The sequence below is a fragment of the Curcuma longa genome, chromosome 11 (assembly GCF_044706935.1).
Source record: "Curcuma longa cultivar G26 ecotype Majalengka, Jawa Barat chromosome 11, ITB_CL_G26_1.1, whole genome shotgun sequence".
Taxonomy (NCBI): Eukaryota; Viridiplantae; Streptophyta; class Magnoliopsida; order Zingiberales; family Zingiberaceae; genus Curcuma; species Curcuma longa.
The window spans coordinates 23249655-23263515 of NC_133871.1; the positions used below are offsets into that span (position 1 = coordinate 23249655).

Below are 13861 nucleotides of genomic sequence, written 5' to 3' on the forward strand. Positions count from 1 at the left end.
GACCAATCAAGTTTACGGATTTGTAATTCACAGAGCAGCCAGTCGTCGAGGAACGGGGTGGGAATTGGGATGTGATGGAAGGTAGGGAGGGAGTTGATAGGTCAAGAGCATGGAGACAAAAATTAAAGGCAATACGTCCTGTCCTAGTGATTAACCCCAGAATAATTGAATCCATCCATCCATCCATCCTACAATTGTACTTAATTTTCATACAACAACCGTCGCTAAATGAAAATACCAGAAACCATATGATCATACAGGACATAACAAGCACTAATGGTGACTGATATCATGGAGAGCCCTATCATAAATTTGCCTGAGCCAATATAACTTTGCTATACAAATTAACAATATATATATATATGTGTGTGTGATGTAAAATGTAAATATATGCTCACTCGAAGTCTTATTATTGTGCTTGATTTCCATTCAACTCTCCCTCTAGAGCAAAATGGGAATAAAAAACAAAACTCAAGCAAATGAAAATATAGAAAGCCTGATTTAGATGAACCCACATGTGCACGAGGTTAATTTAGCATCACAGCCGGTTGTACATAGAAATGAGGCCCTTCAGCTTCTCTGCTTCAGGTTTTAGGTTGTTGAACGTCGTCGAACTTGGTATCCTCCACTTCCAGTTCCCCAACTGCAAAAAAATGGTGCAAGATCTCATATTAAAGTCATAGTAACTTGTAACTTCCAAATGGTTGGATAGGAATAATTTCAGAAAGAAGCTTTGGTGACTATGTCTGCAATAAAGAACCGAACTAGAACCCGATTAACCTGTGTTGCGGGTGTATTCATCCTAGCATTACTTCCTAGACAAAGGATGTCTTGCATCATTATGACAGAAGTCAGTGCTACTGAAGAGAGAGCACATTGAATCATAGCCCATGATATATTAGTGCCATCAGCCAATGAAAGATACTTCCTCACCTGCATAATCAACAATCAAGACATCAACAAATAAAGAAACTTAGGAAGGAGTCATGACAATATTTCATCTAGAAAAATAATGCAAGTACTCACAGTATCCTTCTCTGCCTCACCTATGGCCTCCCACCATCCTACGATCTGAAACATGCAAAGAATCAAGTAAGACTAAGGCCTGGAGTTTGCAGCATAGCTTGATATCAAGATTTATTATTTTATATCAAGGTAAACTACAAATTTCTTAAATATTCTATTCTTAGCTTTGATAGATAGTCAAAGAAGAGTAGAACAAAGGAGCCTCACTGTATCATTATCATGTGTGCCTGTATATACAACTTGTTGCTCTTCATGGTTATGAGGCAGGTGGGGGTTATCTGCATTACTTCCGAAGGCTAGACAAGCAATCAAACCAATAAAAATAGTAACTACTTCGCTAATGTCAAGATATAGAGCATCATGATCACAAAATGGTTAACTTATTGTATACCAAACTGGAGAACCGCCATGCCAGGAGCACCGATATCCTTCCTTAGCTGAACCACATCTTGTGTTATTACCCCCTAAAAGGAAAAAATAAAAAATATTATGGCTAAGTTGAAAAAATAATAATAAAAAACATCTTAAAATGACATGAGGTACTCAGACAAATGGCACATAGGGCAGTCTCCAAGAAAAACACAATTGATGAAGCATACCAAGTCCTCTGCAATTATTTCAATGTTCCCAACAGCTTTAAAGACAGCATCAAAGAAAGCTTTCCCTGGTCCAGCCTAATGGAAATCAAGCAACAAAGATATAACTTGTCTTCTAGCATGCAATTGTATGAACAATTCAAATGATGCTTACTTTCCAGCTTCCAAACATTGCGATGCTAGATTCTGCACATTTACAAATTAGACAAACAAACATCAGGCAGTAAATCAACCAAATTTATGCTTAGCAATCCGTATTTTTCTTGATATGATACACAACAGCCACAAGTTAAGTGGATTCACCTGCAGGGACGGCCCAAAAGCCAGCTAACCCTCGAAAGTGGTCTATCCGAAATTCATCATAGAGGTCAAGAGCGCGCTTGATTCTCTGTATCCACCAAGCAAAACCATTCTCCTCCATAGACCTCCAGTCATACAAAGGACTGGTGGTGAAAGACAACCAAGATAATAAATGGATACTCTACACTAGTTGATAATTAATGACAACAAAGTTTCTTTCAAAAGAGAAAAACAAATGAATAAATAAACAAACAAAAGCCTTCCCAGAAGGCCACTAAATTGGTTATAAAATGTTGAACAACCAATTCTCAAAACATGAAGTTAACTACGATAGTTGAGTGAATATGAATGAGGTTTGACCCATGCACACTTAACCAAAATTGAAATAGTAAAAAATATAAAGATAAATAAATAAATAAACCTTGGATTGCTACCTGAAGATAGTGATATGTACAAACAGAGAAGTAAAAGAAACAATGTAATAGAAACTATCAAAATGTTAAAGTACTGGAAATCAGAAAAAAAGGATTGTCATTATCTCTTGAACTGTCAAAACAATGTTACAATCATATAGCATAGAGTTAGCATTGTGAATAACCAAAAAAAAACCTCATTTGGTAACCAAAAAAAAACAAACCTCATATAGCAGTCCAGGATAATAATCAAAAATTGATTTCAATTGCTGATCGCAACCATATTTTCATTGTTTCTATAATGATTGAGATCGTATACATATTTATTATTACCATTTTTATCATAATATTTTTTATATATTAACTTGACAATCTGAAATAGGCTTGTTAGACTACGACAATTAATAATAAAGAAAGCAATTACTTCTCTTTTTTGTTTGCTTCCCTAAGTTTCAACATGGTATCGGAGTCATTAAACCGACGCTGCCACCTCTTCTTCTTCCTCTCATATCAACACCAATGTCCTGTCTCTCTTCTTCCAATAAGCGCCAGCAAGCAACCCTGCTCTCCCCACTTCTTTTCCAGCATCTCCAGAATAGTCGGCCCCTTTTTCCTTTCCTTGTTCTCCTGGTCGCTGCAGCCGCTGCCAGAGCTACCCAGGGGCCACCACCGGAGCCATGCAAGGCCACCAACCAAGAGGGAAAAGTTCTCCTCCCATCCCTTTTCACTGTTTCTAGTGCCCTTTTCCAGCCGCAGGAATTTCTCCCTCTTTTCAGCAAGCAACAACATTAGGCCTTTCCCTTTCGTGAACCAGCAAACGAGCACAAGGTTCAGTTGCTCCTTTCTTTTCTTCTCAAGAGCAGTTTTACTCATCCTAAATTCTAGCCATCAGTAGCAGCCAACCTCAGCCTCTTTTCCCAAATTCCAGCACCAAAATCAGCAAATCCTAAATCAGCTTCAGTAGATTGCAAGCAATCTTTCTCCTCTTCCACCAACAGCAGTAGCTTCCTCCTAATTTTTCCAGCAAGAAGCCAACTTCTTCCTGCCAGTATTTAGTTCTCCTTTTCCCCTTCTCCATCCCAGCAACCTTCCTCCTTTATTTCCAGCAAGCAATAGAGCTTATTGCTGTGAAAAAAATAAAAATAAAAAAATGCCTGAAATTGCTTCCTTACTCCTCCATGTTACTTCATTTCTTTTCTACCGCCACCACAAGGCACACGTCAAAGCTCCTCCTCGCTGCGATTTTCTTTCTTTCTCCTTTCCACGCACCCTGCTCTCCTATCTTCTTTCTTTCCCTTTTTATTCTCCTTCATCCTTACTTCCAGCTTTTTCCATCAGCTGAACCCTCGTCGCCTACAAAAGCCAGCCACCCCATGCTTTTCCTTTTCCCCCAGCAGCACTTCTTCTCTTTTCTTTAAAACTGCAGTAGCGGCACCTTGCTGCCCTTTTCCAGCTGTCGGCAGCCTTCCACAAAGTGTTGCCCTTTTCTAGCAATCACAAGCAGTTTTCCTCAATTACAGTTTCTTCTCAACAACAGCAACTCCCCCTCCTATTTTTCCAGCAAGCAACAGGTTTCTTCCTCTTAATCTTTTTCTCCCTTAATTTTTCCAGCAACAGCATCTTCCCACCAACTTCTTCTTCTCCAAAACCCTTTTTCTCCATTTTTTTTTTCTATTCCTTGCGTGGTTTCTCCCAAATCTGCTGCCGCCACCTCCTCCTTCATCACCCATGCACTGGATTCACCACCCTGATACCTATCCCTACTTTTTCTTCTCCCAGAACCAGCAACAACAGGTTGCTCTACAGCTCCTCCCTCTTCCTGCCTTCTCTTCTTCTCCTTCCTATCTTCTTCTTTCTTCTCTCAAGAAATCCAGCAGTAGCAACATATTTCCTTCTTCTTACCGTCATTAATAGCTGCCATCAAGAACAACCCTTTCTTCTTTCTTTTCCAACAACCGCCGCCTCAGTTTTTCTGGTTTGATTGTGATTTATAGCGCTAAAATTTTTTTTTGAAAAAAACTCTCTTTTGTTTCTTTCATCTCCTCTGTTTCTTTTATGGACTATGTCCTATGCTTAATTCTTCTTCATTTTCTTTCTTTTTCTCTTTTTAATTCCTTCTCTGCTACTCTTCCTTTCACCTGTCTAATTGAGCTTCTCAAATCCACAACATCATCACTCTTCCCTTCTTCCTAAGATCTTCAGTGCCTTCAGCATCGTTCATCTCCCACCAAATCAATTGCGAAGCTATCCTAAACCCTTCTCAATTGCTCAATCCGAATTCAGGAAAAAGCTCTATGTGCCACTACATCTAAGCCAAAGAAGCACCGTCAAAATTTGCTCCTTCACCAACAGAAGCAAGCTTCAATCCCTCCTCTTTATCCTTCTCTACACAGTATCAATTCTTCTTTTCTTTCTACATCTTCTACTCGGTTTCTCCCAAACTCACCGCCGCCACTTCCTCCCTCTTCTTCCAACATCAATTCAGAAATCTTTTCTTCTAAATAGCAGCAGCAAATTCCACCTCTTCTACTTTTTCCTTTTTTTCCCTTTCAAGCGCCTCAAATTCCAGCCACGAATAGCAGCGGCATCCTTGCTGTCCTTTAAGCCCGTCTTCCAGTATTTAACCAACAGCAGCGACATCTTTATTGTCTTCTAGCCATCAGCAGCCCTCCTTCAGCTTCTCCAGCAATCATCAACAACTTCTCTTTCAATTTCAGCCACCAGAATTGCAGCCGTAACTCTTCTTGTTTTTCCCAAACCACCAAGTTCGCTGCCCTCTTCCAGAAATCCTGCAGCAGCAAAACTACAGCCTCCTTTCTCTGCTGCTCTTTTTCCAGTGACAGATCGGAACAGGCAAACAACATCCTCTTTTCAGCAAGCAACAACATCAGGCCTTTCCCTTCTTAAACCAGCAAACGAGCACAAGTTTCAGTAGCTCCTTTCTTTTCTTCTCAAGAGCAGCTTTCCTCATCCTAAATTCTAGCCATCAGTAGCAGCCAACCTCAGCCTCTTTTCCCAAATTCCAGCACCAAAATCAGCAAACCCTATATCAGCTTCAGTAGATTGCAAGCAATCTTTCTCCTCTTCCACCAACAGCAGTAGCTTCCTCCTAATTTTTCCAGCAAGAAGCCAACTTCTTCCTGCCAGTATTTAGTTCTCCTTTTCCCCTTCTCCATCCCAGCAACCTTCCTCCTTTATTTCCAGCAAGCAATAGAGCTTATTGCTGTGAAAAAAATAAAAATAAAAAAATGCCTGAAATTGCTTCCTTACTCCTCCGTGTTTTTATTTCCATTTCTACCGTCACCACAAGGCACACGTCGAAGCTCCTCCTCGTGGTGATTTTCTTTCTTTCTCCTTTCCACACGCCCTGCACTCCTATCTTCTTTCTTTCCCTTTTTATTCTCCTTCTTCATCCTTACTTCCAGATTTTTCCATCAGCTGAACCCTCGTCGCCTACAAAAGCCAGCCACCCCATGCTTTTCCTTTTCCCCCAGCAGCACTTCTTCTCTTTTCTTTAAAACTGCAGTAGCAGCACCTTGCTGCCCTTTTCCAGCCATCGGCAGCCTTCCACAAAGTGTTGCCCTTTTCTAGCAATCACAAGCAGTTTTCCTCAATTACAGTTTCTTCCCAACAACAGCAACTCCCCCTCCTATTTTTCCAGCAAGCAACAAGTTTCTTCCTCTTAATCTTTTTCTCCCTTAATTTTTCCAGCAACAGCATCTTCCCACCAACTTCTTCTTCTCCAAAACCCTTTTTCTCCAATTTTTTTCCTATTCCTTCCGTGGTTTCTCCCAAATCTGCTGCCACCACCTCCTTCTTCATCACCCATGCACTGGATTCACCACCCTGACACCTATCCCTACTTTTTCTTCTCCCAGAACCAGCAACAACAGGTTGCTCTACAGCTCCTCCCTCTTCCTGCCCTCTCTTCTTCTCCTTCCTATCTTCTTCTTTCTTCTCTCAAGAAATCCAGCAGTAGCAACATATTTCCTTCTTCTTCCCGTCATTAATAGCTGCCATCAAGAACTTTCCAACAACCGCCGCCTCAGTTTTTCTGGTTTGATGGTGATTTATAGCGCTAAATTTTTTTTTAAAAAAAACTCTCTTTTGTTTCTTTCATCTCCTCTGTTTCTTTTATGGACTATGTCCTATGCTTAATTCTTGTTCATTTTCTTTCTTTTTCTCTTTTTAATTCCTTCTCTGCTACTCTTCCTTTCCCCTGTCTAATTGAGCTTCTCAAATCCACAACATCATCACTCTTCCCTTCTTCCTAATATCTTCAGTGCCTTCAGCATCGTTCATCTCCCACCAAATCAATTGCGAAGCTATCCTAAACCCTTCTCAATTGCTCAATCCGAATTCAGGAAAAAGCTCTATGTGCCACTACATCTAAGCCAAAGAAGCACCTTCAAAATTTGCTCCTTCACCAATAGAAGCAAGCTTCAATCCCTCCTCTTTATTCTTCTCTACACAGTATCAATTCTTCTTTTCTTTCTACATCTACTCGGTTTCTCCCAAACTCACTGCCGCCACTTCCTCCCTCTTCTTCCAACGTCAATTCAGAAATCTTTGCTTCTAAATAGCAGCAGCAAATTCCACCTCTTCTACTTTTTCCTTTTTTCCCCTTTCAAGCACCTCAAATTCCAGCCACGAATAGCAGCGGCATCCTTGCTGTTCATTAAGCTTGTCTTCCAGTATTTAACCAACAGCAGCGACACCTTTATTGTCTTCTAGCCATCAGCAGCCCTCCTTCAGCTTCTCCAGCTATCACCAACAACTTCTCTTTCAATTTCAGCCACCGGAATTGCAGCCGTAACTCTTCTTCTTTTTCCCAAACCACCAAGTTCGCTGCCCTCTTCCAGAAATCCAGCAGCAGCAAAACTACAGCCTCCTTTCTCTGCTGCTCTTTTTCCAGTGACAGATCGGAACAGGCAAACAACATCCTCTTTTCAGCAAGCAACAACATCAGACCTTTCCCTTCTTAAACCAGTAAACGAGCACAAGGTTCAGTTGCTCCTTTCTTTTCTTCTCAAGAGCAGCTTTCCTCATCCTAAATTCTAGCCATCAGTAGCAGCCAACCTCAGCCTCGTTTCCCAAATTCCAGCACCAAAATCAGCAAACCCTAAATCAGCTTCAGTAGTTTGCAAGCAATCTTTCTCCTCTTCCACCAACAGCAGTAGCTTCCTCCTAATTTTTCCAGCAAGAAGCCAACTTCTTCCTGCCAGTATTTAGTTCTCCTTTTCCCCTTCTCCATCCCAGCAACCTTCCTTCTTTATTTCCAGCAAGCAATAGAGCTTCTTGATGTGAAAAAAATAAAAATAAAAAAATGCCTGAAATTGCTTCCTTACTCTGTGTTTTCTTTTCTACTGCCACCACAAGGCACACGTTGAAGCTCCTCCTCGCTGTGATTTTCTTTCTTTCTCCTTTCCACGCACCCTGCTCTCCTATCTTCTTTCTTTCCCTTTTTATTCTCCTTCATCCTTACTTCCAGCTTTTTCCATCAGCTGAACCCTCGTCGCCTACAAAAGCCAGCCACCCCATGCTTTTCCTTTTCCCCCAGCAGCACTTCTATTTTCTTTAAAACTGCAGTAGCAGCACCTTGCTGCCCTTGTCCAGCCGTCGGCAGCCTTCCACAAAGTGTTGCCCTTTTCTAGCAATCACAAGCAGTTTTCCTCAATTCAGTTTCTTCCCAACAACAGCAACTTTCCCTCCTATTTTTCCAGAAAGCAACAAGTTTCTTCCTCTTAATCCTTTTCTCCCTTAATTTTTCCAGCAACAGCATCTTCCCACCTCAATTCTTCTCTTCACAGCATCAATTCTTTTTTTCTTTCTACATCTTCTACTCAGTTTCTCCCAAACTCACTGCTGCCACTTCCTCTCTCTTCTTCCAACATCAATCCAGAAATCTTCTCTTCTCAATAGCATCAACAAATTCCACCTCTTCTACTTCTTCCTTTTTTCCTTTTCAAGTGCCTCAAATTCCAGCCACGAATAGCAGTGGCATCCTTGCTGTCCTTTAAGCCCGTCTTCCAGTATTTAACCAACAGCAGCGTCATCTTTATTGTCTTCTAGCCACCAGCAGCCCTCCTTCAGCTTCTCCAGCAATCACCAACAACTTCTCTTTCAATTTCAACCACTGGAATTGCAGCCGTAACTCTTGTTCTTTTTCCCAAACCACCAAGTTCGCTGCACTCTTTCAGAAATCCAGCAGCAGCAAACTACAGCCTCCTTTCTCTGCTGCTCTTTTTTCTAGCAACAGATCAGATTCCAACCATCAACAGCAGCTCCTCATCTCCTTCTTCTAGTTGCTGTCCTCTTCCATCAAAAGCAAAGTTTAGCACAATGTAAGATCTGTTGCATCGTTGGTCATACTGGTAGTTATTGCTCCAGAAGATTTAATTGGTCATATAGTCGGAGAAGATGTTTCAATAAATTGGCAACCAAACTCAACATTCGACATCTCCTTGTCGAGTTTGTCAGAGGGTAATGACGATAATTATAACATCAGAAATTGATTTCAATTGCTAATAACTTACCATGCCTGGATTGTTTTCGCAATCATATTATTTCTATAATGATTGAGATCGTCAACACAATATCATTATTGATTGACATCTAGAATGATACATTTTAGTGACCATAGGCACTTAAACGGTGGAACTATCTAAAATTTAGGAGTTGGACTGAGCATCAATAAAACTATAGGATGATGTAATTTGTGGTGGTGGTTGAGAAAGTTGAGTTCCTTTATATAAGCAAATATATATATATATATAAGATGTTATTACATCAAAGGATGTGAACCTGTTCCATAGTTGCCCAGTTTCACTGAAGGCATCAGGTGGGACACCACTTACAAGTCTAGGAAAACCACTTCTATCCTGAACCAGAGAACAAACCAGAACAGAAAAGAAGAATTAATGTATGCAAGAAAGTTTAATTTCAATGGCTTGAAAATGCTAACGTAGTTACCAGTAAAAATGATTTCTTATTAGCCCAAACATCTGCACTATGATGACCTACATAAATAGGCATGTCTCCAATAATTTTAATTCCTAATGTCTGTGCATGCTGACGAACCCTTTGCCATTGTCTTTGAAACAAGAACTGCTGAGCGATAAATATATTTATCTGCATTATCAGGAGCATAGCAAGAATACTTTAAAGAAAAGTATATGAAGATGAAAAAACTGAACTTTGGCTAATTTTGTAAAAGGTTGTTACAAAGTCTTTGTGTTTTTGATACACATCCTCCAAAGCTGCGAGATGACGATTTTTCAACGGTTCAGGCCATTCATTCCAGGAAAATGCATTAACACTGTTATCAATTGCTGCGAATAGAGCTGCATCTTCAAGCCAACCTGAATAGAATGACATGAAAGATGTCTGGGGTCGGTTAGAATGATGGAATTCAATCTATAAGCAGGAGAAACAATGGTGCTGACGGATATACCAGAAATTCCAGGATCCCTTCGAAAATCATAGAATTGACGTTTAAGAATACCTTGACTTAGAAGAAGTCTTTCAGCTGCCTGATAAAAAAATGCATTGATCCAAACTAGTTAAACTATGGCTTTTACCCGTCCATAGTGGTAGCGCAAATATGAAAAATAAGACATCAGTAAATTCTAGGTGTTACTACAAATAACTTTCTATATTAATCAATAACTTAACAAAGGTTCACCGAAGCTAACCAAATCATGGTTTCAATCCCCAGCTGACTCAAGAAGTGTCGAACCTATCAGGTGCCAATGCTGGCGGGTGTGCCGAGTGGGCAGAAGAAAAGAAGGGGGAAAGAGCAGAAGGTGATAACATCGTCTGGGACTTCGCTGAAGCATCATAGACCAAGAGACGAGCCATTGTTGTCGTGGCAAACCACGAGTGAAGCCTTCACCGTCATTGAGGACCATGAGCAAATTGTTGTCTCAGGACATCTTTAATCCTTGGGTTTACCTCTTAATACTTGCTGAACTAGTCTTTGATGTTCCAAATTCTGTTCCGCAAAGTTATGCAGATGGTGGTAACCAAATAATTTATTGTTCTGATGCGTAGAGATGTTAAAGGTGTAATTTGTTGAATCAAAGGATTTCATGGTGAAAAAAGTGATAGGCTCAGAAGAACTATATAGCAGGAAAAAAGAATTTATTTGAGGAAGTACTGGGAATTGTTTCCTCGCATATACTGGTCAAATGAAAGAAGGGTTGCAATGGAGTGATTATCAAGGAGTAATAGTATTTCTAGTATAAAGTTCATCTCTGTATGACTAATAAAAGTGGTACAGGGATAAAGTAATAAAGTGCGCCAACCCATTTAAGGAATTACTTGTACAGCTCCATTCCATTTAGCCTATTGTTGATAAATTGAAAATGCCGTATTAAGCTAAGATATTACACCAAAAGACTAAATTAAGATTATGAAGATAAATACCTGGCATTCTCAACATGTTCTACATATATGACAAGCCAAGAAGATACCAGTTTTTGCTTGGCATAAAGAATAAGTATGTATAAAAGCAACAATATAGGCAAGAATTACCCACTTTTGCGACCAAAGGGTCCTTCAGCATTGCAACTGCTTCAAAGTCAACATGCTCCATATCCCTGCAATTTTAAAATAAATGTGAGAACATCAGTGTACAAAAATATAATCTAAACTAAGAAATTAGTAAGCTCACGTTGGTTCCGGAAGTTCTTCCTTCAACAATAAACCATCCTTGACTAACTCCTCAAGAGAAATCAATAGCGTGTTACCACAATTTGCATCCTGCATTACAAATATTCATGTGACTCAATAACAGCAGAGCACATAAAGATTTGTTCACAAATCATTCCACCATATACAAGGTACAACTCTAGATCATAGCGTTTGATATTATCTTCCCCACCAATTGTGTCAAATCATGCATGATGGAGAAAAGTTAATGATGTTCCTTTTCTAGAATAAATGAATAAAGAAATTGATAATCATTCATGTATTCACCTATGTTAGACATGGGTTAAGTTGCAAAATAAGAGTGAATTGTATAGAGAGTGATTCAGCACCAGGAAGGACACCTCACAAATAATTCGAAGAGAATCACTTAACTTATTTACTTATAAAAATAAAATTAAATAATTACATAATTAATTCAATTAAATTTTGGAGAAGCAAGGTAGCAAATATAAATTATAAGTACAGGGTTGACATAGGCAACACAGAAAAGATTACTCATGCTTGTCAGTTTCGAAACTCACATTCTATTTTTTTGCCAAACAAATTCTTTGGATTATCTAGTCGATTTATATTATAGGGAAACAGTAAAAGTGCACAGGTTACCTCTTGATGCATATCAAATCGAGATCCTATACTTATCTTGGGATTTTTGCAATCTCTAAGGGTGTTGGAGACAAATTGAGGCTTAGCACTATTTTACACCCTTAGACGGATAGTAAAATTGATGAGATCCTTCAAACTCTAGAGGATCCCGATAAAAGTGGGTGTGCTCAAGCTAGTTGTTGGAAGTTCATCCATGATGAATTGATATAGAGTTGATGTTATGTTGTGGGGCGTGATGGTAAAGGTTGTGGTGGGCACTCAAAGGATCGGTCCAATTTGACGATTGATTGTTTCCTAGAAATTACATTGAGCTCTTTATCAATCTTCCTCTCTTTCTCTAAGGCTCTTTCCACCCACCCACCCCTTTTAAACCTCAAAGTGAGTGCTTGTCTAATAACGATGAGCCACGATGCCAAGGAGATCATGTGGATCTATATTGTTCCTACAACAGGTTTGTTTCCTTTTCATGCGACTCTAAAACCCTTTTTATAATCTCAAAGTGAGCCTTCATCAAAATACAGTGTACCACATGGCCAAGTAGCTCATGTAGATTTAGCCTGCCCTGCAACATCTTCGCTGCATTGACTAGGCGGCTGGATTTCCCATCGATCAAATTTGAAGCACTCAAATCAGCTTCTGTTTGTATTATTAACCTTGACAGTGTACACATATCACTCATCTAGCAGCTCCTGGAATTATGGTATTTGTACCTACATCACATACAAAGTAATATAAAGGTATAAAATTCAAGGACAGGTATTCAATTAACGTGCCAAGGGATACTAAACTGATTTATAAAGAATTTCCAGACACTAACCATATAGGATGTGTATGGAAACATGGATATTTGATCAATGACAGAGTAAGAATGAGACCTAGTAAAATTGGCCACTTGACCATGGCTACTTCACCAAGGACAGAGGAAAGTTTATGGCAGATTGTTATCACTTATCATTCAAATGTAGTATGTTCTCTAACAAGGTAGCAGAAGCAAATTAGAGGCAAGTAACCCCTAATTTCCCTGCTTATATTGCCAAAGTTTAATGTACCTGGCCAGAGTAGGGTGATCCATCTTCCCTGGACTTCCTTCCTGGTGGAACAAGTGGTAGAACCTACAAAAAAACAAACCAATATCGTTAGTCACTTATGTTACGGTGTACGGCCAGGGAAAAAACAGTTTTTCATAGTTTGAATTACACGTGTTATGTCATAACACAATGAAAAAAAAATCCAGCCTCTGACACTGACTGAAATTTTATGATTTGATCATAAAACACATTAAGCGTTACAATTAGGGATCAAACCAAGATAATCCCATGTTTTCAGGTCTGGAAATTTCGAGATTTACAAAAAGGAAAAGAAGTAGTTAGTTTGCGGATAATGCAAACAACAAGTATTTACTTCAAAAGAAGTTAACCACCAACTTTGTTGAAGAAAAGAAATTATAAGCTCACTCAAGTTGCGAATGCAGGGCCATTGTAACAAAACCCTTGCATAGCAGGAAAAAGAATTCACCACAACATGCCACAAAAAAATTCTTGGACCATAAAGGAAGAGCGGGAGAGCACTCAAAAACCTGCCACACAGATACGCCGGCGGAATGAAGCCAATCCAAAAAGCGAATAGCCTCGTCGCCGAGATCCCCGATCCCGTGCGGACCTGGCAGGGAAGTCGGATGGAGCAGCACGCCGGCCCTCCGCCGTCGCCTAGGGTCCGCGACCGGCGTCCAAGATTCGTAGTCGTCGGGCAAATCGTCCCCGGCGCGCAGGGGTTCCGCCAGCACTGCGGAAGACGCGAAGAGCCGATCGCAATGTCGGCGGCGAATCCTAGTCCGCGAAGACGCGATTGGAGGGGCTGCGATCTGCGATCTGAGGAAAGTAGGGAGTGCGATCTGGCCGCGGGTGGAGAACGAGGCAGCGGCTGGGAGGACGCTCGGGGAAAGGCAGAGCGCTACCATTCTGGGAGAGAAAGAGAGAGAACGCACGCAGAAAGGGGAGGGAAAGCGTGACTAAAAAGAGAGCTTGGTGACGGAGCGCGTGACACGAAACCGCTACCTGCGTTCTCCATCAATATGAATATATCGGATTCGGAGATATAGAAAGTGGCGTTATATTTGACTACAAAACGTATGACTTCTCTCAACGGTTTACAAATTTTTTTGGAGATTTAGTATTAAAGAAAATACGAGTGATTGATATATGTGAACGGTTC

General features: G+C 40.3%; 1 protein-coding gene across 2 annotated transcripts; it reads right to left on the bottom strand.

Annotated features, from left to right (window-relative positions):
• Positions 1-317: 317 nt before the first annotated feature.
• Positions 318-13617, bottom strand: LOC141838277 (4-alpha-glucanotransferase DPE1, chloroplastic/amyloplastic). Of its 2 annotated transcripts, none has more exons than XM_074725710.1 (16): positions 13227-13617; positions 12700-12762; positions 11010-11098; positions 10875-10935; positions 9789-9867; positions 9560-9696; positions 9308-9466; positions 9140-9216; positions 1926-2065; positions 1777-1808; positions 1626-1700; positions 1418-1490; positions 1234-1322; positions 1027-1071; positions 781-933; positions 318-643 (listed from the first exon to the last, which is right to left on the bottom strand). In XM_074725710.1, exons 1-16 carry the CDS (start codon positions 13605-13607, stop codon positions 539-541), a joined length of 1758 nt encoding a protein of 585 aa, XP_074581811.1. In that variant the 5' UTR covers positions 13608-13617; the 3' UTR covers positions 318-538. The 2 variants fall into 2 exon arrangements, with proteins under 2 accessions (XP_074581811.1, XP_074581810.1); XM_074725709.1 differs by having other exon boundaries at positions 1926-2103; positions 9124-9216.
• Positions 13618-13861: the final 244 nt, after the last annotated feature.